Source organism: Cutaneotrichosporon oleaginosum (genome assembly GCF_008065305.1).
Source record: "Cutaneotrichosporon oleaginosum strain ATCC 20508 chromosome Unknown ATCC20508_contig04, whole genome shotgun sequence".
In the NCBI taxonomy this organism is placed as follows: Eukaryota; Fungi; Basidiomycota; class Tremellomycetes; order Trichosporonales; family Trichosporonaceae; genus Cutaneotrichosporon; species Cutaneotrichosporon oleaginosum.
The window spans coordinates 1,307,334-1,328,753 of NW_027072173.1; the positions used below are offsets into that span (position 1 = coordinate 1,307,334).

Sequence of the window (21,420 nt, forward strand, 5' to 3'; positions counted from 1 at the left end):
AGCTTACTTGACGAGCATGCGCAGATATCTCTCCTTGCCACACACGACGCGCTCAAAACTCCACCGCGCGCCGAATGGGACAAGCGAGGAGAGCACCCACTGGCGCTCCGGCACCTTGTCAGTGCTCGTGGGGAGGTGCCGCTTGATTCCCAAAGCGGCTTGAATCGCGACCATCTCATTATCGTGCGTAAAGTCCTGCGGTCAGTGGGCATTAAGACTAGAACGGACAATGAAAAGGCGCTTTCCGAGAGGGAAGGTCTTGGGGTTTGCGTCAAGCGTACGGTTGGTACACGTGTTATCGCTCACAGGCGAGTCCGTGAGGCGCGCTATGAGCTCGTTGACCCAGCCGGCCTGCCATCAGCTCCATACAGGTAAGCTGCTCACGCCCATGGTCCGTGAGTATGGCTGCCGTCAGCGCCGTCAGTCGATCAACTCACACTCCCGCCTCCGAAAGCATACCACCGCTCAACTTCGGCGACATACCCCACCGCCTCCCACTCATCAGGATGCAGGAGATGGCACCACGCGCTCCATCCCCCCGTGCGTGCGGTGTCGAATCCGCACATTCCCGCAATGTTGGGTATATCTTCCGGCTCCAAATCAATGCTAAGGAGCTTGGAAAGCCGCGCGCTCGCCGGTGCGAGAAGGTGGAGCACGTCGGCGCGCTCGCCTACACCCGCAGACCCAGTGCGCTGCGCGGCACAGTTATGCACGCACAGCGTGTTGTTTGCGTCGTCCCCCTCCGGAATCACGAGGTCGATCGCAGGCCACGCCTTCGGGTCGTAATCTGCGCCCTGCAGGCCTTGGAGGAAGAGCCGCGCGCTCTCGAGCACGCGCGAGCCGCCCGCAGAGCGGGTGAAGGGGGGAAGATCGTAGCGGCGGCGGAGGTCTTTCCCGCTGTCCCACGCGCTCTTGTCAGCGCGTCTCGGTAAAAACTCCACTCACGCACGTCGCCCAGGATCGGTGAGCTCGCCAAACTCCCATCCGTGCATCTCAAAGTCGGCCGCCCGGAGGAAGGCGGCCCCGCTCGCGTGTGCGGGCACCGTCGCGTTGGCGAGCTTGGCTAGTGTCGCCCGCAAGCGTTCGGACGCGCCGGGTGTAGGATAGCGGCCGGTATGGCGGTGCAACTGTGGTGAGCGGGGCAAGTGGGCGCCGGGAGCGGGCAAGGAAGGTGAAGGGGGGGGGGGGGGGGGGGGGGGGCGCAGCGGCCAAGGGGCATCGCGGGACCTCTGAATCGCTGAACTCACCACCGTCACCTGGTCAATCCTACATCCCGTCGGCAGCCCAGAGACGCGGAGGGACACGAAGGGTGCGTACGCGCCGAGATTGGACACCCACGTGTCCTCGTCGCCGGTGAGGTTGTATCCGCTCGCGACGGCTGCGAGGAGGAAGAGCAGGAGGAGGCCGGCGACGATGGCGGGATACGCGTAAAAGGGGGGCGCGCGGCGGCGGCGGGAGAGAAGGGGCGTGGTCTCGTCGGCCATCGGGGTCGGGGGAGTGGGAGGTGGAGAACGAGGAAGAGGAAGAGGAGCACGTTGTTGATGACGGAGTGTGGGGAATGCGGCCCTTGGTGGCAATTCCGCAACGTGCCTGGCATATGGAAGGGAATGTCGGCGTCATCGTCCTGCCGCGTCCTGACACACAATAATGTTGACAGGGCGCTGTTTGTCGTCGCACAGAAAGACGGACTTGGCGTGGTCTGCAAGGCTGCTGGATAGGTCATGCATGATTAGGTCTAAAACTGGGCTCAAAGCAGACATCGTTTCAGCCTGGCTGGACGAGGTCAGCTTCTCAGAATGAGTCCGTCCTTTCTCGAAATCCTCTCGACTTTGCTTTCCGCTCATATTCTGTTACGTGACCCCATAGCTAGCCCGAAGACGAAGAGCTCGAACTCGTCGACGAGTGCTTTCGCCTGTGCCGTCGGCCTCGCCGCTTGCTCTTCCCACCCTCCTCGCACTCAAGCTCGCACAGCCGCTCCCGGTCGCACGAGCGCGACCTTGATCTGCGGCGGCGGAGCCATGCTTCGCCAAGCGTTTCGTGCGCAAGGCAGTCGGCGCCGCCTGTGTGTTGCGACACGATAGTGTGCATCCACGGCTGGGCCGAGTGGAGGGGCATGAGCGGCACGACGGGGGCGATGGGAGCCACGGGCGCGATGGGCAGCGAGTATTGCGTGTAGAAGCCGTAGGTTACGGGCACGGAGGTGCAGACGGGTGGGGGACAGACGGGGGGCGGGCAGACGGGGGGTGGACAGGGCGGAGGGCACATGGCGACGGTCTTGCAGGGGACCGGGGGAGGGCAGACGGGAAGCGGCATGGGAGCGGGGGCGGGGGCGGGTACGGAATATAACGGGGCTGGGGGAACAACTGGAGCCGGTACGATTGGGAGCGCAGCCATGGGCCGGGTGGGACTCGAAGATGAGCTGGAGTGACTAGCGCTGGATGTCGCCGTCTCATGCGCGTGCGCTTGCGCCTCGGCTTGCATGGCTTGGTTGTATTCGAAGCGTTGACGAAGTCCCAGCGGCGAACAGCGGTTCTTGAGGAAACACAGACCGAGAAGCAGGAGGAGAAGAGGGAGGAGAACACCTAGAACGATGCCGACGACGCGGAGGTCGGGCTTGGGGAGGACGAAGGGGTCCGACGGGTTCGCTGAGCCGGGCTTGGCGGCAAGGCCGACGTAGCGCTTCTCCGAAGAGCAGGGGTAGTAGAGCGCCCTGGGGTTAGCCGGGAAGAAAGGAAGCGCACATGTAGACTCCGGAAAGGAAGGGTGCGCCGAGGCGGATCTCGCCGTGTGTCTCCGGGAGAGATGCGTTTGCCCACGACATCATCGAGCCCCAGCACGTCCAGCCCTGGCTGTCGCGCGGGACGATGAGCGAGCTGGTCGCAAGAACGTAGGGGATGCCCCCGAGCACGACCTTGATCTCTGCCGAGGCGTTGCATGGAACATTCTGCATCAGCACGGATCCCGCAAGAATCGTACCCAGCGGTTCGTGAGAAGATGGTCGCGCTTTCCGCCGAGTGCGCCGTATACTTGCTCCGCAATGGCGCTAGGGACGTAAATTCCATCCAGGCCTGGGTCTAGGATGGCCTGGAGTTAGCTTTGACGGGGCGAAGCGTACGTAGGAGGACTTTGGGGCGTTAATCTTTGTGCGATTTACTCGGAAGCCTTCGATACCGACGGCCCAGTTTGCCTCCGATGTGGGGAGCCAGTTGCTGTTGTCAGCTTCTGTGGGGTGAGGATGTGCTTACAAGCGCCCCACGTAGGCGTCGGGGGGCGGGCCGCCCCAGTGCATCTCGCCGGCAGGGGTGCTATTTTTTAGATCGAAGCCGACGGTTACGGATCCGTTGGGCGGACAGGCAGAGGGAATGAGCGAGCCATTGAGGTCGGACAGCCGTCAGCTCCGTCGAGACAGGAACCCACCTCGTCGATACCCAGACCCCAGTACCCGCTCGAACCCTCGGGCAATGCCGCGGGGTCGTTTGTAGTGTTCACGATAGACATGATCTTGTGGATGCTGCACACGCCCTCGGGCAGCTCGAGGGGACGGCCGTCGGCATGAACCCGGTCATTGACAATCATGCCGCTCAAGGCCAGAGAATCACCGGGATCACCGTCGCGGCCGGGAAGAGTGAGGTTGAATGAGCTGTCGTCTTGTACGCGGGCGGTGGACGAGGAAGCAACGTCGTACTCGCCCCCGCGATGGATGCAGGTGCCGCAGTGGCCGACGATCGAGAGATGGCCTACGTCGGGCGCTGTCGTTAGCTCATCCGGGATATCACGCACAGAGGACGAGCGGGAGGTTTTGGGGTGGCGTGCCCAGGCCGGGGTTGACCAGAGTTAGGCCATTGAAGTAGCGGAGGGGGAGGGTGGCTTGGAGTGCGCCGAGACGTTCTTTGTCGTCGGTTGCTGCCGTGACGGGCAGCAAGTAGAGTAGGAGTGGGGAGAGGAGCATTGGGAGGAACATGGCGGAGAGTGCGGCCTTAGTTGTGCTTGTTCAAGTGGGCGCAAGCCAAGCCACTACGAGGTGATCACCGTGATTGATCTCGTACGAACGAGAGAGAGAGCTTTTACGACGAGGAGAGTCTCTATGTTGTAAGCAACGAAACTTTGCGAAGGGAGACCGGAGAAAGCCTGAGTTGAGAGCTTGTCGTGAGCAATGTTTGTCAATGTTTAGGGCTGAGGGTTGTCGCCAGATCCAAGCGCGGTGCGAGCGGGCTCGGTCGAGATTGGGGGGCGTCAGATTGTAATGTCACGAGCGCACGGTCCCTCCATTGTGATGGCGGGAAGATGACCATGGTGGGGTTGTCATTCGTGGCATCAGTGATGGGACTGCGACGACACTCCTAGTCGCAGACAAGCCAGTCGTTGACAACGTTGACAGTGTTGTGAACATGGCTGACGCGTCAGACGCAACAGAACGTGTTAGTGGATGGTGAGTTGGCTAGATGAGCTTGTCAGGGTGGATCGGCATGACGAGAAAGCATACGCGGTCAGCCTCAACTGGCATTCCGCGCTCCAGGGATGGGTCAGAGTTGGCGCGGGGCGCTTGGGAAACGGGCTGCGCCGGGCGAGAGGTAATATTTCAAAGAGATGGCAAAAGGTTTGAATGAGAGAGAAGAAGACATGAGATGAGATGTGGAAAGGTTGACGCGTCGAGTTGATCGCGAGCTGTTTGAGAGCTGCACGTGATGGTCAAGTCAAGGTGAAACGAGTTGGTTGATGATTATTATTGTACATTAGGAATGATTAGAGATTGAGCTAAGAGGGCGGGGTTTCGGCGATTTACCCGTTGGGGCAGGATTACCCAGGGCAAAGCCCAAACAAGCAAGGGGAAGGGAAAGTGGGGGAAGGGAACGTCGGGCCGCCAAATCCTCACAAGATTGAGGAACCCGGTCAAGTCGTGGTCGTGGCATCATGGGATCATGCGCTCATGACCTCAGAGGCAATGCCAGCAGGGAGCTGGAGTGGGAGACGCCGGAGGGCTGCTGCTAGGGCTGAGACGGAGCCATGGCAACATTACTGCATGGCAACAGCTTGATCGTTTCAAGGTGCGGGGGCGGTCGGGCGGCGGCGGGGGGAGCGAGGGGCCAAGCAAGATGCGGCAGCCAACAAATGCGCGGTAACCGGCAGCAACCACCTCGCGACATTGCTGTTTATGACAACAACCACTCCCACTCCGTCCACTCCGTTCACTCCGTCTCTTATCCCTTCGCCTCGTCGCCTCACCACACTGCCCTCCCTCTCTTTCATCTTGACCCTGCCCGCCTCCCGCCTCCGTCGCGCCGTCACCTGCCCGCCCTCTTTCCCCCACCCTCACACTTTCTCGCCCCTCCACGCTCGGACGTTCCTCGCTCGACCTGGTCCCACCCTCCAATACCCATAACGCGCACGGGCAGGGATGAACCACAACATCCATTCACTCAAATGTACGTTGGGCGAGAGCGTGCGCCGTAGTGAGGTGCAGCGGTGTGGAATGCTGCGAGCTTGTGTACAAGTTTGCGCACTAGTAGGACATTTGGTCATTAGACACACAGCGCTGGCGCACGGCTTCACGCCGCGTGACAACCTTATCGTGGGCAGGTTGACAGGGCTGACTGTAGGTGTGGTTGTCGGTGACGGAGCAGTCGGCAAGGTGCGTCACCCCGCACGCAACAGGCAGCGAGCTGCCGACCCCGGCGGCCTGTGTTTGTTTGGCCACTAACCACAGACATGTTTGCTCATCTCGTACACAACAAACTCGTTCCCGGGGGAGTGAGTGCACTGCCGAGCCACGCGCAATTGCATGCTGACAACAGATATGTGCCCACAGTGCGTTCATAATGCAGAGCGGGGAGGAGTGATCGGAACGGAGTGAACGCTTTCCAAAGTGCTTCGATGGGAGAAGGAATGCGTCGGTGCTTCCTCTCCGGCGCGATCAGCGCCGCTTGTCCCCGCCACTGGCCGAACACTAACCACAGGTCTTTGATAACTACTCGGCATCAGTGCTTGTGGATGGGCGACCGATCTCGCTCGGGTTGTGGGACACAGCGGGGCAGGAAGACTACGAGTGAGTGCGCGTGGTGTGAGGTGCAACCCCTTTGCGCCGTGTCACTTACACCCAGCCGCCTGCGCCCTTTGTCATATCCCCAAACCGACGTCTTTTTGGTGTGCTTTTCAGTGATGAGTCCACCGAGCTTCGAAAATGTTAAAACGGTGAGTTTGCCCTCCCACACGCAGCTGACAGAAGAAATGGGTCCCAGAAGTGCGGCACCACGCGCCTGGCGTCCCGATGATCCTGGTCGGCACCAAGCTCGACCTCCGCGACGACCCCGTGAGCGTGCAGCGGCTCAAGGAGCGGCGGTTTGCGCCAATCAGCTTCGCGGCGGGCCTGCAGCTGGCCAAGGAAATCGGGGCGGTGCGTTACGTCGAAGCGTCGAGCAAGACGCAGAAGGGGCTCAAGAGCGTGTTCGACGAGGCGATCCGCGCCGTGCTCACGCCGCACGACCGCAACCTCACCCTCGACCCCAAGGAAAAGAAGAAGAAGAAGAAGGACTGTGTGATTCTCTAGTTCTAGTCGGACCATGTAATCGGGTTCGCGGCACCAGAGTGCCGCGGCTTACGGTTGTATACTACATCTATGTGCCCGGCAGTGGCTAGCGCGTCGCGTCCTTGGCCGCGTTCTTCGCCTGCTGGATGGCGCCGCGCATCCGGTCCTGGCCCTGCTGCATAGCCCGCTTCGCCCCGGCCTGGCATCAGCATGTCCTTCTCCCTCTCTCATGCTCTCACCGTGCCGATCCACCCGCGCGCCCGCAACCAATTGACAACCTTGGGCGTCCACGCCACCGTCAGCCCCGCGCGCACCGGCATAAACCCGACCTTGTGGATCGAGTACGCGAGCGCGACCTCAGCCCACAACGCCTTATTGTTCCACCACCGCTTCTCCCCTCCCTTTTCGCCCGCAATAGCCTCTTCCGCGGCCGCCTCGGCCTCGTCCGCCGCCTTGCGCGCCGCGTCCGCGCGCTCCAGCGCCGCGGCGCCCGCCGCCCCGTGCCGCAGCTCCCGGTACCACGCCACCAGGCGGTGCGTGTACGGCTCGACGCGCTCGACGCCGACGGCGTGCACGAGCGCGAACGCCACGCTGAAGTCCACGGCCGAGAGCGCGAGATACATGATCACGGCGTAGGACCCGTACGTCTTCGTCAGCTCTTTGAAGCGCTGGTACGCGGATTTGGGGGGGTGCGCCGCTTGCTCGGCGGTGTGTGGGTTCGGGTGGGACGAGTTGAAGCGGCGCCCGAGGCGCGTGGGGAGGCGCGGGCGCGGCGCGAGGGGCGTGTATGCGCGCGCGGGGGGGCGGGCGGTAGGGCGCGCGGGCCGAAGGCCGCGGAGCGCGGCGACGCGCGCAGTGCGGAGTCCGAGCATGAGGAAGGAAGGGGTGGCGAGTGAGAGTGTGGTGTAGTGTAGTGTGTCGAGTGACGGCTGGGATAGAGCAATCTCCTCCTCTGTTCAGCTGTTATAACCCGTGGCTGTTGCAAGTGGCGATTCCAAGACGAGGCGATGACGATGATGCTGAGCCTGGTAGGCCGACGGTCCATCTCAAAATATCGGCGCAGTGGCCAGCGGCCAGCAAAGCCGAGGGCGGCAAGGCACGCTGAGTGGCCCACGGCGCCACGTGGCTGGCCCAGCCTTCCGCACAAACGTTTACGTTTCATCGTGCAGCACAATACGAGCAATACAGAGCAGGGCTGTGGCCATTTGGTGGCAGTGGGAAGGAGGCGAGGACGAACCCCGCCTACAATGTCGGCTACACATACATCTAGTATACAGTCTAGAGAATCTCGATCACCTCGGCGCCGGGGGGAGGCCCGTTCGACGCCCCGTTCGTGGCCGGCCGCTGCTTCTTCTGTAAGGGCGCCGGCACGGTATTGGGCAGAGGGATTGGCTCCACATTCGCCGCCAGCTCCTTGAGCGTCCCCCACGCGTTGCGCGGAAACTTGGTCTTGCACATCGGGCACACAGGCTTGGGCTGGCAGAAGACTGCCATCAGCGCTGCAACATAGCGGACGCACTGCTCAGACACACGCTGCACACAAAACCAACATCGACGACATCCTGGTGGCAGAAACACACGGCGCGGAAGTCGACAGCGTCCTGCGGCGGCTGGGTGAACGGCCGCTTCCGCAGCGAGGGCGGGGGAAGGTATAGCGACTGCGGTCAGACTGAGCTCGCACGCGACTCACGTGAAGGTACTGCAAGATCCCGCCGCGCCCGTTCCACCGCCAGTAGATGCCACCTGTAAGGTGGGCCGCCTGCTGCAGGAAGATGGGCGGTGATGTCTTGGTGCTCTCCGGCGGGAGGGTGAGGACGTCGATGGGGATGTGCTGCGGTCAGCTCTGGTAGGCAGTTTACCCCACCGCCTTCTGCGCCGCAAAGACACAGTTCATTAGGCCGACGTAACCGCGCTGCCCGCCGCTCCCGCCGGACGCCTTGGCCGTCTTGCCGTTCAGCGCAGCCTCATCCTCAGCGCCACCCGGTGTCGCATTTAGCACGAGGATACGGGACTCCGGTTGCTCAGGATTCGAGCTTTTGCCGTCGTCAACGATCGCCATCCCCGTCGAGTGCACCTCGGGAGGGCGGAGGCGGTTGATATAGCACAGCGCCTTCGTCAACGCCGATACCAGAGCTGGTGGGTCTGAAGTTAGCTAATCCCCCGTAACCCAAAGCAACTTACCGTTCAACCCCTTCCCTTCAACCTCAGCTAGCCGCTCCTCCTCGGCAGCAAAAACCGCCTTGAGCTGCTCCTCGAAGCGTGAGTCCAGCATCTGGAACGGCTGGTAGAAGTTGGGCTGCGGCGTAGATGGCTCCCCAGGTTGCGGGTAAAGGAGTACAGCCTTGCCTGCTGTCGCACCGTACACCACAACCTCGTTACCCCACCGGCTGGCCAAATGCGCATTGAGAAATACCATGAGGTTGGTCGCGAACTCGCCGAGAGTCAACGGAGCGATGGGCGCCTTCTCCTTCTCATGGCTTGGAGAGGAAGGTATTGGCTGCAGGTTCGAGAGGAGCGACCATGCTAGCGGATGCAGATCAACCACAGCAATGAGAAGCGCCGGGGGTGTCGATGATGGCCATGGACGCTTATGCGCCGTTGTCGGCGCGGGGGGCATGTTGGTTGGAGCTGGAACATCCAAGTTGGAGGAGCTCAACTTCACCACGGTCACCTGCCGTCATCTGGTGGAGGTTGACCTGACGTGGAGTTGAATTTCGCCACCCTGGCGCGCCTGGCGGGCAACGGAAGTAAATATATCACTCCTCTGCTTGGAATTTCTGAACTGCTTGCACACAGTTGTGGACATCTCCAGCTGTCACAACTCGCACAACACTCGACAGCGAGCTCGACACCATGCCTGCACCAACGCAGACTCTGCCGCTGCACCGTATCCGTTTCTTCGACCATACCCCCTCCCCCATCGTCGCCCTCGCCTTCCCGCCCCAGCCCCTCCCCGTCCCGCGCGACCCAGCAAGTGTCAAGGGCAAGGCGCGCGATGCAACCGACCGCTCCGAGCTGGGCGCGCTCGTCGTCGCGCGTGAGAACGGCGAAGTAGAGATCTGGCAGTACTCTCCTTCCGAGGAGGGCTCTCTAGGCAACTGGGTCCTGTATAAGGTGAGGCGAGCACAATAGCATCCGCTGATCGCAGACACTTCCGCCGACTCTCACCCACCCTACTATCTCGGTCATGGCGCTCGTCCTCCGTGACCCGGAGAACTTCCACTCCAAGCCTTACACCGTTCCGCGCATTGAAGACCTCCGCCTGTTCGTCGCCGGCTCCGAGTCCACCGAGCTCACGGAGCGCTGCCTCGAGACCGGCAGGGTGCTGGTGAGTCACTGTGCCGTCTCAGCTGACAGAAGCAAACGTACCCTATCCCCTCGCCGCCACTGTGGAGCCTTAGCGCCTCCCCAACACAGCAGCTGCTGTGTCTCACCACCAACTCGCCCTCGCTCCATTTCGTCTCCATTCCCCCACCGCTCCTTCCCGGGAGCGTTACCGTGCTCGAGCCCGCCCCTTCCCACCTCCTCCGCTCCGACGCACTGCCATCAAGGACGCGCACGGTCTCGGTCGCTTGGGGACTTCCGAAGCTCGTGGAGGACAATGGCGAGTGGAGGTGGCGCGACACCTACCTTATCACAGGCAACTCCGACTCGTCCTTCCGGAGGTGGGAGCTGCCATCGGGCGGCGGAGGCGGTGGACGCGTGCAGATCAAGGGGCGCGCCGTTGTCGAGAAAATTGCGAAGGGCAAGAAGGGTAGCCACAAGGGCACAGTTGTGTGGGGTGTCGGCGTACTTCCGGACGGGACGTTCGTCACGTCCGACTCGCTCGGTACTGTCGCTTTTTGGGACCCAGCGACGATGGCGCAGCGCCAGTCGTTCCGGCCACACAAGGCCGACGGCATGTGCCTCACTGTCGGGCCGGGCGGCCGGACCGTGTTCACTTCTGGCCCTGACCAGAAAGTCTGCCAGTTTTCTGCCGTATCGCAGGGGAACGGCAAGTCGCAGTGGGCTCTTACCGCCACGAAGCGCCTGCACTCGCACGACGTCCGCGCGCTCGCTGTCTTCCCGCCGTACCTCCCGCTGGCTGCTGACAGCCCACTTCGCCCTCCTCCCCTCAACCCCAACCTTGCGTCCATTCTCGCCTCCGGCGGTTGGGACATGGCCCCCACCCTCACACCTGCTGCGGCACCAGACCTTCTCGCTCAGCGCCTCCGTAACCCGCTCGGCAAGGAGAAGGGCGGGCAGGGCAACAAGCACATCGTCTTCGAGGACGCATTCCCTCGAAGGCTATCAATGTTCGGCGGTCAGCGCGGCGCGCAGCACATTGCGGTCGCTCGTAGCGCCCGGTTAGTTGCTGGGCGCAAGGACCGCAGCGTGGGCGTTTGGCGTATCCTCGACGACGAGCGCGGGTGGGAGAAGGCCCTCGAGATGGATCTCCGCCTGCGCACCAACCTCATCTCCCACGCAGTGAGCCAGGACGGCCAATGGCTCGCCGTATCCGACCTTTACGAGACCAAGCTGTTCCGTCTCGTGGTGGTCGGCACAACACTGCGGCCTGTGAGGGTGCGCGACTTTGTCTCGGATCTGGCTTCGGCGCCCGAGCTGGCTGAGCTGGGTCTCATGCAGAAGGGTTGCGGATCGTCCGCCCTTCTCTTCACGCCTGACTCGCGCCGCTTGATCATGGCGCTCGCCGCCAGCGCGCATACTGTTGTGCTTGAGCTCGACGAGGAGGGCGTGGAAGTCGTGCGCTCCTTCGCACCGCAGCACACCCTCGTGGGGGGCCGCTCTATCAAGAACGGCAAGGCGCGGCCGCGCAAGTCTGCGCCCGTCGACGACGACGTAGAGATGGAGAGCGACGAGGAGACGCCCGCCAAGGGCCCTGCGGCGTGGATCACCGCTCTCACGGCGTCAGACGATGCGCAGTGGCTCGCAACGTCCGACCTTGATGGCAAGGTGACGGTTTTCAACCTCGACACGTTGCAGCTTCACGCGCTGCTGCCGTCTTTCTCCGCCCCGCCCGCCTCGATCGCGTTCACGCCCACGCACCCCCTCTTGGCACTGGTGCACGCCGGCAACGCGCTGCAGTTCTTCCACCTCGACGCGCGCCGCCTCCTCCCACCAAGCCAGCAGCTCTCGTCGCTGAACCACACCATGCGCGGCCTGCACTCGGCCGCGCACGGCGCTGCCTGGGAGCCGAGCCGCGTCTCTCCCCGCGCCGCCCGCCTCATTATCTGGAGCAACGATTGGCTCGCATCCGTGCGCCTCGACCTGGACTTGGTCGCAAACACCAAGATCCGCGGCGGGAGCGCGACGCCCAGCGAGCCGGATACGCCGCTGAGCTCGCGCAGCTTGAAGAAGAAGCGGGCGCGCGAAGCCCGCGAGGCGCTCGAGGCGTCGTCGCCGAGCAGCCTTCCCTCGCCCGCATCCCCGAACATGCTCCTCTCCCGCGTCCTCAAGACGCCCAGCGCGGCCAACGACCCCGACTTTGTCAAGGTCGCCACGGATCGCTTCCGCGCTGTTGTGGGCGCAGACTGGCTCGGCGACGGCGAGATCGTGCTCGCCGAGCGCCCGTACGCTGACTTTGTGGGCGAACTCCCACCCTCATTCTGGGTGGGCAAGTATGGGCGTGCGTAGTTCTGTAACTTGCGGTATCATAGAGCATAATCATTGCTTGTATGGACGTCTTATCTGCCAGGGTCTAACCGCCGGATACTTAAGCGCCGGCGCTTAACCCGACAGCCTGCCACCACACATATATGCGTTTCAGCACTGCTGATGCATGCATGTCTCAAGATGGACGCCGTACCCCCTGTGCGAGCCTCGACACGTCTCAGCATTGCATGGGGCGACCGCCCGCCGTCCGAGGACACAGACACGCTCGTGCTTACGCTTGACGGCATCGCCCTCGACCTGCGGGTATTCACGTGCGGCCCACAAGCCGGCGAGATCGAGTGGGCGAGCGTCGGCGTGATCAGCCATGGCGAGGGCCATACGGAGGGTACGTTCCAGCCCTCGTGGCTGCCATATCCCTCCACTGTATAGCTGACGCCAGCCACCCCGCGCCTGGTATGGACGCACCTGCTGGACTCGCGCCGGCCGCCGCCCACCCCCGCTTCGCCTGGCGCCTTTGCAGTCTTGAACGCGACGGACGTGCGCGAAACCGGGAGAATGTACAACCCCGCGACGGAGCGCCACGAAGCGTATGCGGAAATCTGGCGCCGCTTCGCTGCCAGCGGGCCCTATGCCGTCTTGGAACGCGTGGACGGCGTCTACGGCTCCCACGAGAGCACAGCGGACGCGGACGCGGCGGGGCCGCGCGCATTCGTCGCCCACTTCGGGCGATGGGCGCTCGGTGTAGCCCGCGACGAAGACGGCGCCTTCGCGGCGTACCGCGACGATAATGAGAACGGGTGGGTGCGGAAGTACGAGTTCGGCGCGGCTGGCGCTATTCCCTCGATCCGCGCACTGGGGGGCGGGCTGCGCGTGGGCGAGCGGGTGCGGCTCGAGGTGGGCGAGTGGGAAGTGCGTGTTGCGGGAATTGCGGATAGGTTCTGATAGGCGATAGCATGCATGTGGGCTGGGCGCGACACGTGCGATATGCGGAGACGGAGGACGGCTAGGACGGGGATGGCCGAGGCGACGTCACGGGACGAGGGACCCGAGCGTTCCTGTACCGAGATAACAGCACCTTCCCCCACAACTCTAGCAGTCACGTCGCTCCTCATCCTCATCCTTCATCTTGTTCTACTCACTCATCTCCACTCTCCTCGTATCCTTTTCCTCTCCTTCTCTCTTTCTTTTTCTCTCTCTCTCTCTCTCATCTTCTAGTCCGATCACACTCCTGCCCACCTCATCCCCCCCCCCCCCCCCCACCTTATCGCATCGCATTTGCCACCCATTCACCATGTCGGACCAGCAGCTGTCCCAGGTCCTCGAGCTGCTCCAGAAGCTTAATGCAAAGCAGGAGGCGCTAGCTGAGCAGGTATGTCGTGGGCCTCGAGAGGACGGGAGGAAGGATGTGTCGTGCGGAGGCGACAACGGAGGCGACGACAGCGGTGACTCACCGGCGGCGACGTGGCCCGTGAATCCAGTAGATCTGGGGATCACTACACATCACCGCCCAGAGATGAGCTTGGACCTTCCCCGGCGACGCGGAGTCCTAGTATCTTGTGCAGCACCGACATAGCCCACACAAACAAACGCCCTCTGACCACAGGTCGCCGCCCTCACCTCCCGCGCCCCTGGCACACCCGGAGTCGAGGAGATCCCGTGCGGTCCCGCGGGGATCAACGCGCCTCTCGGCGGCGGAATTCGCGCGTACCGCTCTGCGTCGCGGAGTACTGCATCGCCACCCCCCGTGGTGGCGCCACTCGCCTCGCCCACCCCCAGCAGCGTGTTTGGCACGTCGCCGACGGCCAGCACCTCGCTGTCACTCACCGCCCTGAATGGGAAGAGCGAGAATAAGGCAGAGGTCGAGGAGAAGGCAGAAAAGAAGAAGGGCCTGTACCCATCGCGTGTGGTTCTGACGAGTGCGTCGACCGCTTGGAGCAGTGTAAACTAACGGTAGCCTACCCAGGCCAGGCTGGTATCAATCCCGTTCCTATCAACTGGGGTGCTGGTCGTAAGTCACCTCACACACCACCTTACACCGAGTTGCTCACCCCAGCCTCGCCCCTTGACCGCGGCCCCGTCGTCTGCTCGCGTATCGCCAAGAATCTCCTCATGCGTAATTCGATCGGCGCGCACGCCGGTAGTTACTCTATCTACCGTGCACTGTCGATCGCCATGGGTCAGCTCTCTCCCAGCTGGCGCCCCGATCTGCGCAACACGCATGTGAGTCACGGCAGTGGTAGGATGCAGCAGCTTACGCAGCCTCCGTTCGTCCTCTCCCCGCAGCCTGGCTGGTTTGGGGATGGGAAGGGCGGTAACGAGCGCGACTGGAAGATCGTCTCGTTTGACCCATGGGGCGCCATGGTACAGGAGATCTGGGGGAAGGAGTATGGCGAGGGACTGGACGTGCGCCCGACGATTTCCCAGACCAAGGCGCACATCAAGATCGAGGAGCTGGACGTGCTCGCGCGCAAGGGCGAGTTCCCCATCGACGGCGACATCGTGATCAAGAGTCCAGAGCTCCCTTCCTTCCCTGGTGTCGACCAGGGTGTTGAGGTCAACACCTTCAAGGCCGCCGTCGACCCCGTCTGGTACCTCCCTGGTGTGGCCGAACGCCTTGGCATTGATGAGAGTACCCTCCGCCGCGCCCTCTTCGAGGACACCGGTGGCATGTACCCCGAGCTCCTCACGCGTCCGGACATCAAGATCTTCCTTCCCCCAATTGGCGGCATGACCGTGTACATTATGGGTGACCCGGCCAAGCTCAGTGACCCCAACACCGAGGTGACGTGCCGTCCCCACGACTCGTGCTCGGGCTCTGATGTCTTCGGCTCGGACATCTGCACGTGCCGCCCCTACCTTATCTTCGGTATCTCGGAGGCGATCAAGTGTGCTCAGCGCGGCGGTGTTGGTGTCGTCGTCTACTTCCAAAAGGAAGGTCGCGCCCTGGGCGAGGTGGTCAAGTACAGTGAGTACGCGCCGCACAACTTCGCTGACATCAGTGGTGTACAACCGCCGCAAACGCGGTGGCGACAGTGCAGCCGAGTACTTCAACAACACGTCGGCCGTCGCGGGTGTCAAGGACGCGCGGCACCAGGCGCTCATGCCAGACGTGCTGCACTGGCTCGGCATCAAGCACATTACCAACCTCATCAGTATGAGCAACATGAAGTACGATGCGATCATCAAGTCGGGCATTACGGTGCAGAACCGGTACGAGATCCCCGACGAGCTCATTCCCGCGGATGGACGCGTCGAGATTGACGCCAAGGTGAGCGACCCAGAAACAATCTACGCCAGTAATGCTCACATCAGATCCAAGCCGGTTATTTCTCCAAGAAGGAGGTCACGGATGAGGTTGTTCACAAGACCAAGGGACGCAACTGGGGTAAGTGCAGACAGAGGAAGAACTCGACGGAAAGATGCGAGGCAGGAGCTGACGTCCAGAGGACATCGTCCACTAAGCCACTCGCATTCACTCAGTATACCCATCGGATCTGTAGTTGTCATGTCGCCTCCGCGATGCATCAAGGTTGTCATTGTCTGGGGCGGCGGCGCGTGTCCTCCATGCCATCCCCAAGGCGCTCTAGTCGGCTCCGAGTGTCCAGTCAAGTCTTGCCCTCACACCGCATACCAAGGCCGCACATCACTCCTTCCACAGCCAATGCCAAGCCAGCATCCGAAAAGCTCGGGTCGTCGTGCGCTTCATCATGCCCTAACAGTCGAGCTTCCGGAACGCTGGTGGGCATACCGCAGATCATCATGTAGATCCCCACTATCGGACGTCCACACCGCTTGACTCTGTACTGATCGCCCACAACAACTCGACCGCCGTCCACAGCCGTCTGCTGGAGGCACCGGCCCTTCCGCCGGTCACTCGTCATCCCCGGATCGCGGAAGAAGCTCGGGCCCACCCTTTGTTCGTCTCTCACGCCAGCGGCAAGCGGGCCGCCTGGTTGCTTGGCAGCAGCACGTACGGCGATCTCAGCGCCAGGAACGACCCGTCTTTCCGGGCGGAGCGATGTGGCCCCGTGATTCCCACTCGTACGTCCTCCCATGCCTCCCACCCATAGCCGTCCTTCAATGACATGACGCAACGTCTTCAAGTCGGAAATGTCGGTGGTGCCCCCGAGATCCCCGACCCCCAGCTGGAAGAACAAGCGATGATCTGCAGGCACAACACATGTCCGTGTCGGCGATGGCACGGACATGTCGATGCGCGTCGAGATGCTCGTGCGCGCTGTAATAGTAGACGTGTGGTCTATGAGTTTGAAGGCGAGTCACATCAGACAGTGAGCATCGAGCAGCCAATACAGACCCTATGTTCGAAGCTTAATCCTTTACTCTTCACCAAACCTGGGCCATCAATAACAGCGCCACTCCGCTCCTGCCAACTTGACCACCCTCGCGCCTGACATCAGCCGCATCCACAATCCGCAACACATCCATTCCATCTCCAGGCCGTCCCCATTCCATTCCTCTCTGCATCCGACCACCCGAATCTCTTGATACCACCCCGGACCCCCCGCCGACGTCTCCGGCCGATATCACCTTGCCGCCCTTAGCCGGCAGTGGTGATGGACAAGTGAGCCTAGCCATACCCCCGTGCCAGGCACAGTTCCTAACCTAAACCCTGACACAACCCACGAATGGCGCGCTACTGGACATGTCCATCACATCATGTGGAGCAGCGCCGAGCCGGGCTACACGCCGCCTAGTCTGGACAACATCGAGTAGTGCCAGGCGAGGCGAGGCGCGCCGGATGTGGGCTCCGCGTCGTGGGGACAGTGGAGATGCAGGGGTATAAAGACGTGGCCCCGAGCTGCAGCATCGCATCATCCTGCCCCGCCTCCACTCGACATCGCGACTGCGACATCAGGTTCTGCTCCAGCCGGTTTATCCCGCCAAGGCCAGTCATCTTTTTACTCAACTACTCTTAACACTACTCTATCGCCGACCACCCCCCTCCCCCACCTCCCATATCCATCATGCCAGGCGGCGCCGTCGGTCCCGTGTCCACGGGCAACGTCTTCAAGACGGGCCTGTTCCCGCGCCACTACTGTTAGTCACCTCACCTCGTGTCTGGCTCGTCTCTCTAACTCCAGTGTGGGCGTTCATCCTCGTCACCTCGCTGTTTTTCCTGTGGGGTTTCGCCTACGGCCTGCTCGACGTGCTTAACAAGCACTTTCAGAATACGCTTGGCATCACCACCACACAGTCCACCGGTCTCCAGGCAGCTTACTTCGGCATCGGCTACTTTGCTTTCTCGCCCGTGGCGGGCGAGGTCCTCCGCCGCCGCGGGTACCGTTTCACCATCATCATGGGCCTGTGCCTGTACTCTCTTGGCGCGATCCTGTTCTGGCCTGTCGCCAAGTCGGCCGCGACGAGCACGAACAAGAACGCTGTGTTCGGTGGCTTTGTCGTCTGCACCGCTGTGACGGCGTGTGGCCTGGCATCCCTCGAAATTTCCGCCAACTCGTACGTCTCCGTCATGCCGCCGATCGAGATCGCGTCGCTGCGTCTCCAGTTCTCCCAGGCGTTCAACGGTGTCGCGTCGTTTACCGGTCCCCTCATCGCGTCCAAGTACTTCTTCTCCGACCCCACGTCCAAGGACCTCACGAGCGTCCAGTGGGTCTACCTCGCTGTCTCTGGCATGGGAATGATCGTCGCCGTTGCGTTCTTTTTCACCAAGCTTCCCGAGGTGTCTGAGAGCCAGCTTGAGGAGCTTATTGTTGGCGGAGAGCACAAGCAGAAGTCGATCTGGAAGGAGACGCGCTGCCTGACTGGTGCCGTCGCTCAGTTCCTCTATGGTGAGTTAGAACCAGAATAATCGTCAGAACAATGCGCTAACGCCACAGTCGGAGCTCAGGTTTCGGTACGTCTACAAACGGCTGCGCGGCAACGCTGACCTCAGATTGGCGCTTTCTTCCTCTACTACACCCACGACGCGTCGGGTATCTCGGACGCCCGCGGCTCCCAGCTCCTTTCGTACGCGCTTATCCTCTTCACTGTCGGTCGCTTCGTCGTCACCGGCCTTCTCTCCGTCTTCACGGCTCCCGCCATCCTTTTCGTGTTCGCCATCGTCTGCTCCCTCTTCACTATCCTCATTGGCACTCTCCACGGCATGGGTGGCGTGGCGTGCCTCATGATGATCATGTTCTTCGAGTCGTGTAAGTCTCTCGCTTGTTCTCCCAGTCGCCTCGCTCACACTAGGCATGTACCCCTGCATCTTCACACTGGCGACGCACGGCCTGGGCCACAACACGCGCCGCGGTGCCGCCCTGATCGTGATGGGTGTCTCGGGTGGTGCCGTCTTCCCGCCCATGCAGGGCGCGATCAAGGATGCGTACAACGCGCGCGTGAGCTTCTTCATCGTCCTCCCCTGCTTCATCTACATTTCGCTCTGGGCCGCATACACATGGGTGCTGGACGGGCGCCAGATCTTTGCGCTCAAGTCGGGGCGGTCTGCTGCCGACGTTGAGAGCGGGAGCGTCGCGAGCCTCGAGAACGAGGACAGGGACAAGAAGAGCGCCGAGGTCGAGGTCCAGACTGAGACCGTGACGAAGTTGTAATAGATTCAGTATGCAGTGGTTGTGATAGCGGATGAGTCGGTGGCGCTGGCTGCGCATAGCTCATGGCCCACATGCCCCACAGCGGTCCACATGTGGCCCTCAGGCAGTCCTCGCTTTTAATCTCAAGAACCTAACGCCCGGTCAGGCTGAGGCGCCCGCGCGCCGAGGCGCAGAGGGCTACAACCCGACAAAGGCCGATGAGACATGTGTAGTGTCCTCGATGTGGCACTATGAATGATACTCCTAGGTGCCTCGAGCGACATTCAAAGTCACTTGCATGCAGCATGCAGACTCCTGCTCCTGCCTTTGCTCGGGCTGTCGGCATCGAGGTGATCGACGTTCGGAAAACCCGCGCTGGCCGCTGCCAGCTGCCCACCACGCCACGGCAACGCCAAGAGGACGGAAGTAATGACGCACAGATCAGTCTCAAATGAGGGGCTCGAAAAGATCCGCAGCGCCCAGACAGTGAGCCTGGGCGGCCTGGGCGGCCTGGGGCGGACTGGGCGGCGACGGGGCGGTGCACGCCGCTGGCCGCTGCGTGATTTTGCGGGGCCAAAGAGGGGACATTGCACGCGCCGTGTCAACAACTCCCGCTTCGCTTCTTGCGCCGGCGCACGCGGACATGCTGCACTGCGCTACGGGGTCACGCGGGTCACATGCTGCTGGGAAAATCGTCTCGTCTCTTGGCATCACCCATTTCACCATCTCTCTCCATCACCATCGCCATCACCATCACCATCACCATCACCATCTACCCATCACACGCAATGAGGGAGCCAATATACTGACACAGCCTATTTGTTGCTCCTCCCCATCACCTCGCACTTGGCATCACCAAACGCTCAGCTCACGAGCTCGCCCATACCCCCAAGCTCACGCGACATCTTCTCTCTTCTCCTCCCGCAGACCCGACATCATCTCCTCATCCCGAAGCCCCACTGGCATCACGCGACCACCGCGCCGCCGCCCTCTCCCATCGCCCCTCGCTTCCTCCTCTCATTCCTCGTTAACCACCTCCCCTCTCTTCAGCTTTTCTCCCTTATCCTCTCCTCGCCATAATCTCTCCTACTCCCCGACCCTTCCCCTGCCCGCCCGCCATGCCCTCCTCAACTGCCGTCACGTCGAAGACGCGCAAGAAATGGTCCCTCGCCTCTCTCTGCATCGGCGAGGTCCCAGAGGAGCACGCCGCACGCCTCTATCCTCCAGCCCGCATCCTCGAGACCAAGCCTTACTCTCCTCCTATCCCCATCACCAAGACGCTCTCACCCGTCACACCCAAAATCCCGGTCAGATGCCGCACAATTCGCTTCGCCGATCCTCTCCCCGTTCCGCGCACCACCATGGGCAAGCCGCACCTCGCCGTCCTCACGCGCATCGCCTTCTTCTGCGACTCACAGAACCTGCGCAAGCTCCGCCGCGTGAATCGCGAGATGCGCGGCATTGCCGAGTCCATCCTTCTTCGCCATGTGGCCGTGCAGCGCGGTGGGGTTCGCGTCCTTCCCCCGCCAGGAGGTACGAGATGCTGGGCCGCCCTCGTCGAAGACGCATCGCTGCTCGATCCCACCAAACCCAAGCCGAAGGAGAAGGCGCCGCTTGCTGTCCAGGCCGCCGCTGAGTCGTCAGCGGAGGGCGCGGCCTCGATATGGCTGCCGCGCCGCCAAAGTCAGGAGGACGACGAAGACGAAGACGCGCCCTGGCCTGACTCCGACACCGATGCCGAGTCGGAGGCCGAGTCCGTGTGCTCTAATGAACCGTCCTCTTACTCCTCGGCAGTTGCCGCCGCGTGCACCGGCATACACCTTCCCCCAGCGGCCAACGTGACATTCATCCTTCCTGGCCGTTCACGCCTGTTACGGAGGTGTCGAGTCGTCGACATTTATCCCGAGGCAGACGCTGCCATCCTCCGCCGCATGCTTAGCGCGCCTCCGCCTATCACGCGTGCTTACCCCGGTGCAAGCGGGACGCTGAACAGCGACACGGTTGTTGTCTTCTCCCGCGCTGGGGTGGGCTTGCCTCCGGCCTTCCCTCGGCCACCACTGACCACATCCGCCGCTCGGAATGTGATCACTCATCTTCTCGACGCAGACGGCACAGAATCGCTGCAGGGCCTCTCATGCGGAACGGAAAACACCGTCGTGATCATCAGCCCCGCGGCGCCCGAGGACAAGACGGAGGACCTTGCTGATGCGGCCGACGAGGAGGCTGAGGTTGCCACACTGGTCGATCGCAATCGCTCCCTCAGCCCGGCGATCGCCGCACCCCCTAGCCCCGAGCAGGCTGCCCGGCGCCCCAGCCTGCTCGAGGAGGACGGTGACCCACATCGCCTTTTGGAGAGTCTCGCGGCGCACATTGCCCGACTTCTTCCCAAATCAGGGAGCGCATGGACGATCGTAGGCGCAGAAAGCTGGCCCGCCGACTGCGCAGACGACGGGAGCGAGCGCAAGTGTGGGCCTGAAGACGTCAGAGATATGAAGGACGCACTGCGCTCCCTCGTGTCCCGCAAGTTTGCTCAGTGGGCCGACAAGAGTAGCGGCGACCGCCTCCGTTTCGTCTCCCGTGCCCAGTGGGCGCGCGAAGTTGGCAGCGAGATGTACACGCTCGCGAGTGAGTTGTAAATATGACCTTGATTTTGTACAGTATTTTGTACACCCGGTTGTTGTTTAGTTTTTATCATGTTAATACGTCGTTCTTCCTGCTTGCAAGGGTGAACACTGG

At 62.2% G+C, this 21,420-nt stretch overlaps 9 protein-coding genes across 9 annotated transcripts; 5 read left to right on the forward strand and 4 right to left on the reverse strand.

Annotated features, from left to right (window-relative positions):
- Positions 1-3: 3 nt before the first annotated feature.
- On the reverse strand, positions 4-1,484 carry COLE_04960 (uncharacterized protein; the record flags this gene model as incomplete). The annotated part of the gene is made up of 6 exons (XM_018421411.2): positions 4-195; positions 229-351; positions 385-405; positions 438-909; positions 946-1,127; positions 1,248-1,484. 6 exons carry the CDS (start codon positions 1,482-1,484, stop codon positions 4-6), a joined length of 1,227 nt encoding a protein of 408 aa, XP_018278155.1.
- A 382-nt stretch (positions 1,485-1,866) lies between these two features.
- Positions 1,867-3,961, reverse strand: COLE_04961 (uncharacterized protein; the record flags this gene model as incomplete). Its single annotated transcript, XM_018426733.2, has 7 exons — positions 1,867-2,710; positions 2,742-2,944; positions 2,977-3,084; positions 3,116-3,209; positions 3,246-3,385; positions 3,418-3,749; positions 3,781-3,961. 7 exons carry the CDS (start codon positions 3,959-3,961, stop codon positions 1,867-1,869), a joined length of 1,902 nt encoding a protein of 633 aa, XP_018278156.1.
- Positions 3,962-6,156: 2,195 nt separating this feature from the next.
- Positions 6,157-6,544, forward strand: COLE_04962 (uncharacterized protein; the record flags this gene model as incomplete). The annotated part of the gene is made up of 2 exons (XM_018423435.2): positions 6,157-6,189; positions 6,224-6,544. 2 exons carry the CDS (start codon positions 6,157-6,159, stop codon positions 6,542-6,544), a joined length of 354 nt encoding a protein of 117 aa, XP_018278157.2.
- An 85-nt stretch (positions 6,545-6,629) lies between these two features.
- On the reverse strand, positions 6,630-7,146 carry COLE_04963 (uncharacterized protein; the record flags this gene model as incomplete). The annotated part of the gene is made up of 2 exons (XM_018420408.1): positions 6,630-6,722; positions 6,763-7,146. The coding sequence occupies 2 exons, from the start codon at positions 7,144-7,146 to the stop codon at positions 6,630-6,632; spliced, it is 477 nt and encodes a 158-aa protein (XP_018278158.1).
- Positions 7,147-7,801: 655 nt separating this feature from the next.
- On the reverse strand, positions 7,802-9,140 carry COLE_04964 (uncharacterized protein; the record flags this gene model as incomplete). The annotated part of the gene is made up of 5 exons (XM_018423436.2): positions 7,802-8,010; positions 8,043-8,181; positions 8,214-8,354; positions 8,388-8,665; positions 8,705-9,140. 5 exons carry the CDS (start codon positions 9,138-9,140, stop codon positions 7,802-7,804), a joined length of 1,203 nt encoding a protein of 400 aa, XP_018278159.1.
- A 236-nt stretch (positions 9,141-9,376) lies between these two features.
- Positions 9,377-12,157, forward strand: COLE_04965 (uncharacterized protein; the record flags this gene model as incomplete). The annotated part of the gene is made up of 3 exons (XM_018419300.2): positions 9,377-9,637; positions 9,672-9,851; positions 9,884-12,157. The coding sequence occupies 3 exons, from the start codon at positions 9,377-9,379 to the stop codon at positions 12,155-12,157; spliced, it is 2,715 nt and encodes a 904-aa protein (XP_018278160.1).
- A 1,270-nt stretch (positions 12,158-13,427) lies between these two features.
- Positions 13,428-15,901, forward strand: COLE_04966 (uncharacterized protein; the record flags this gene model as incomplete). The annotated part of the gene is made up of 7 exons (XM_065626376.1): positions 13,428-13,505; positions 13,740-14,052; positions 14,091-14,144; positions 14,190-14,356; positions 14,396-15,101; positions 15,136-15,404; positions 15,449-15,901. The coding sequence occupies 7 exons, from the start codon at positions 13,428-13,430 to the stop codon at positions 15,899-15,901; spliced, it is 2,040 nt and encodes a 679-aa protein (XP_065482317.1).
- A 1,220-nt stretch (positions 15,902-17,121) lies between these two features.
- COLE_04967 (uncharacterized protein) lies at positions 17,122-18,705 on the forward strand (the record flags this gene model as incomplete). Its single annotated transcript, XM_018419301.2, has 5 exons — positions 17,122-17,194; positions 17,239-17,943; positions 17,992-18,008; positions 18,048-18,303; positions 18,347-18,705. The coding sequence occupies 5 exons, from the start codon at positions 17,122-17,124 to the stop codon at positions 18,703-18,705; spliced, it is 1,410 nt and encodes a 469-aa protein (XP_018278162.1).
- Positions 18,706-19,802: 1,097 nt separating this feature from the next.
- On the forward strand, positions 19,803-21,320 carry COLE_04968 (uncharacterized protein; the record flags this gene model as incomplete). The annotated part of the gene is made up of 1 exon (XM_018423437.2): positions 19,803-21,320. One exon carries the CDS (start codon positions 19,803-19,805, stop codon positions 21,318-21,320), a length of 1,518 nt encoding a protein of 505 aa, XP_018278163.1.
- Positions 21,321-21,420: the final 100 nt, after the last annotated feature.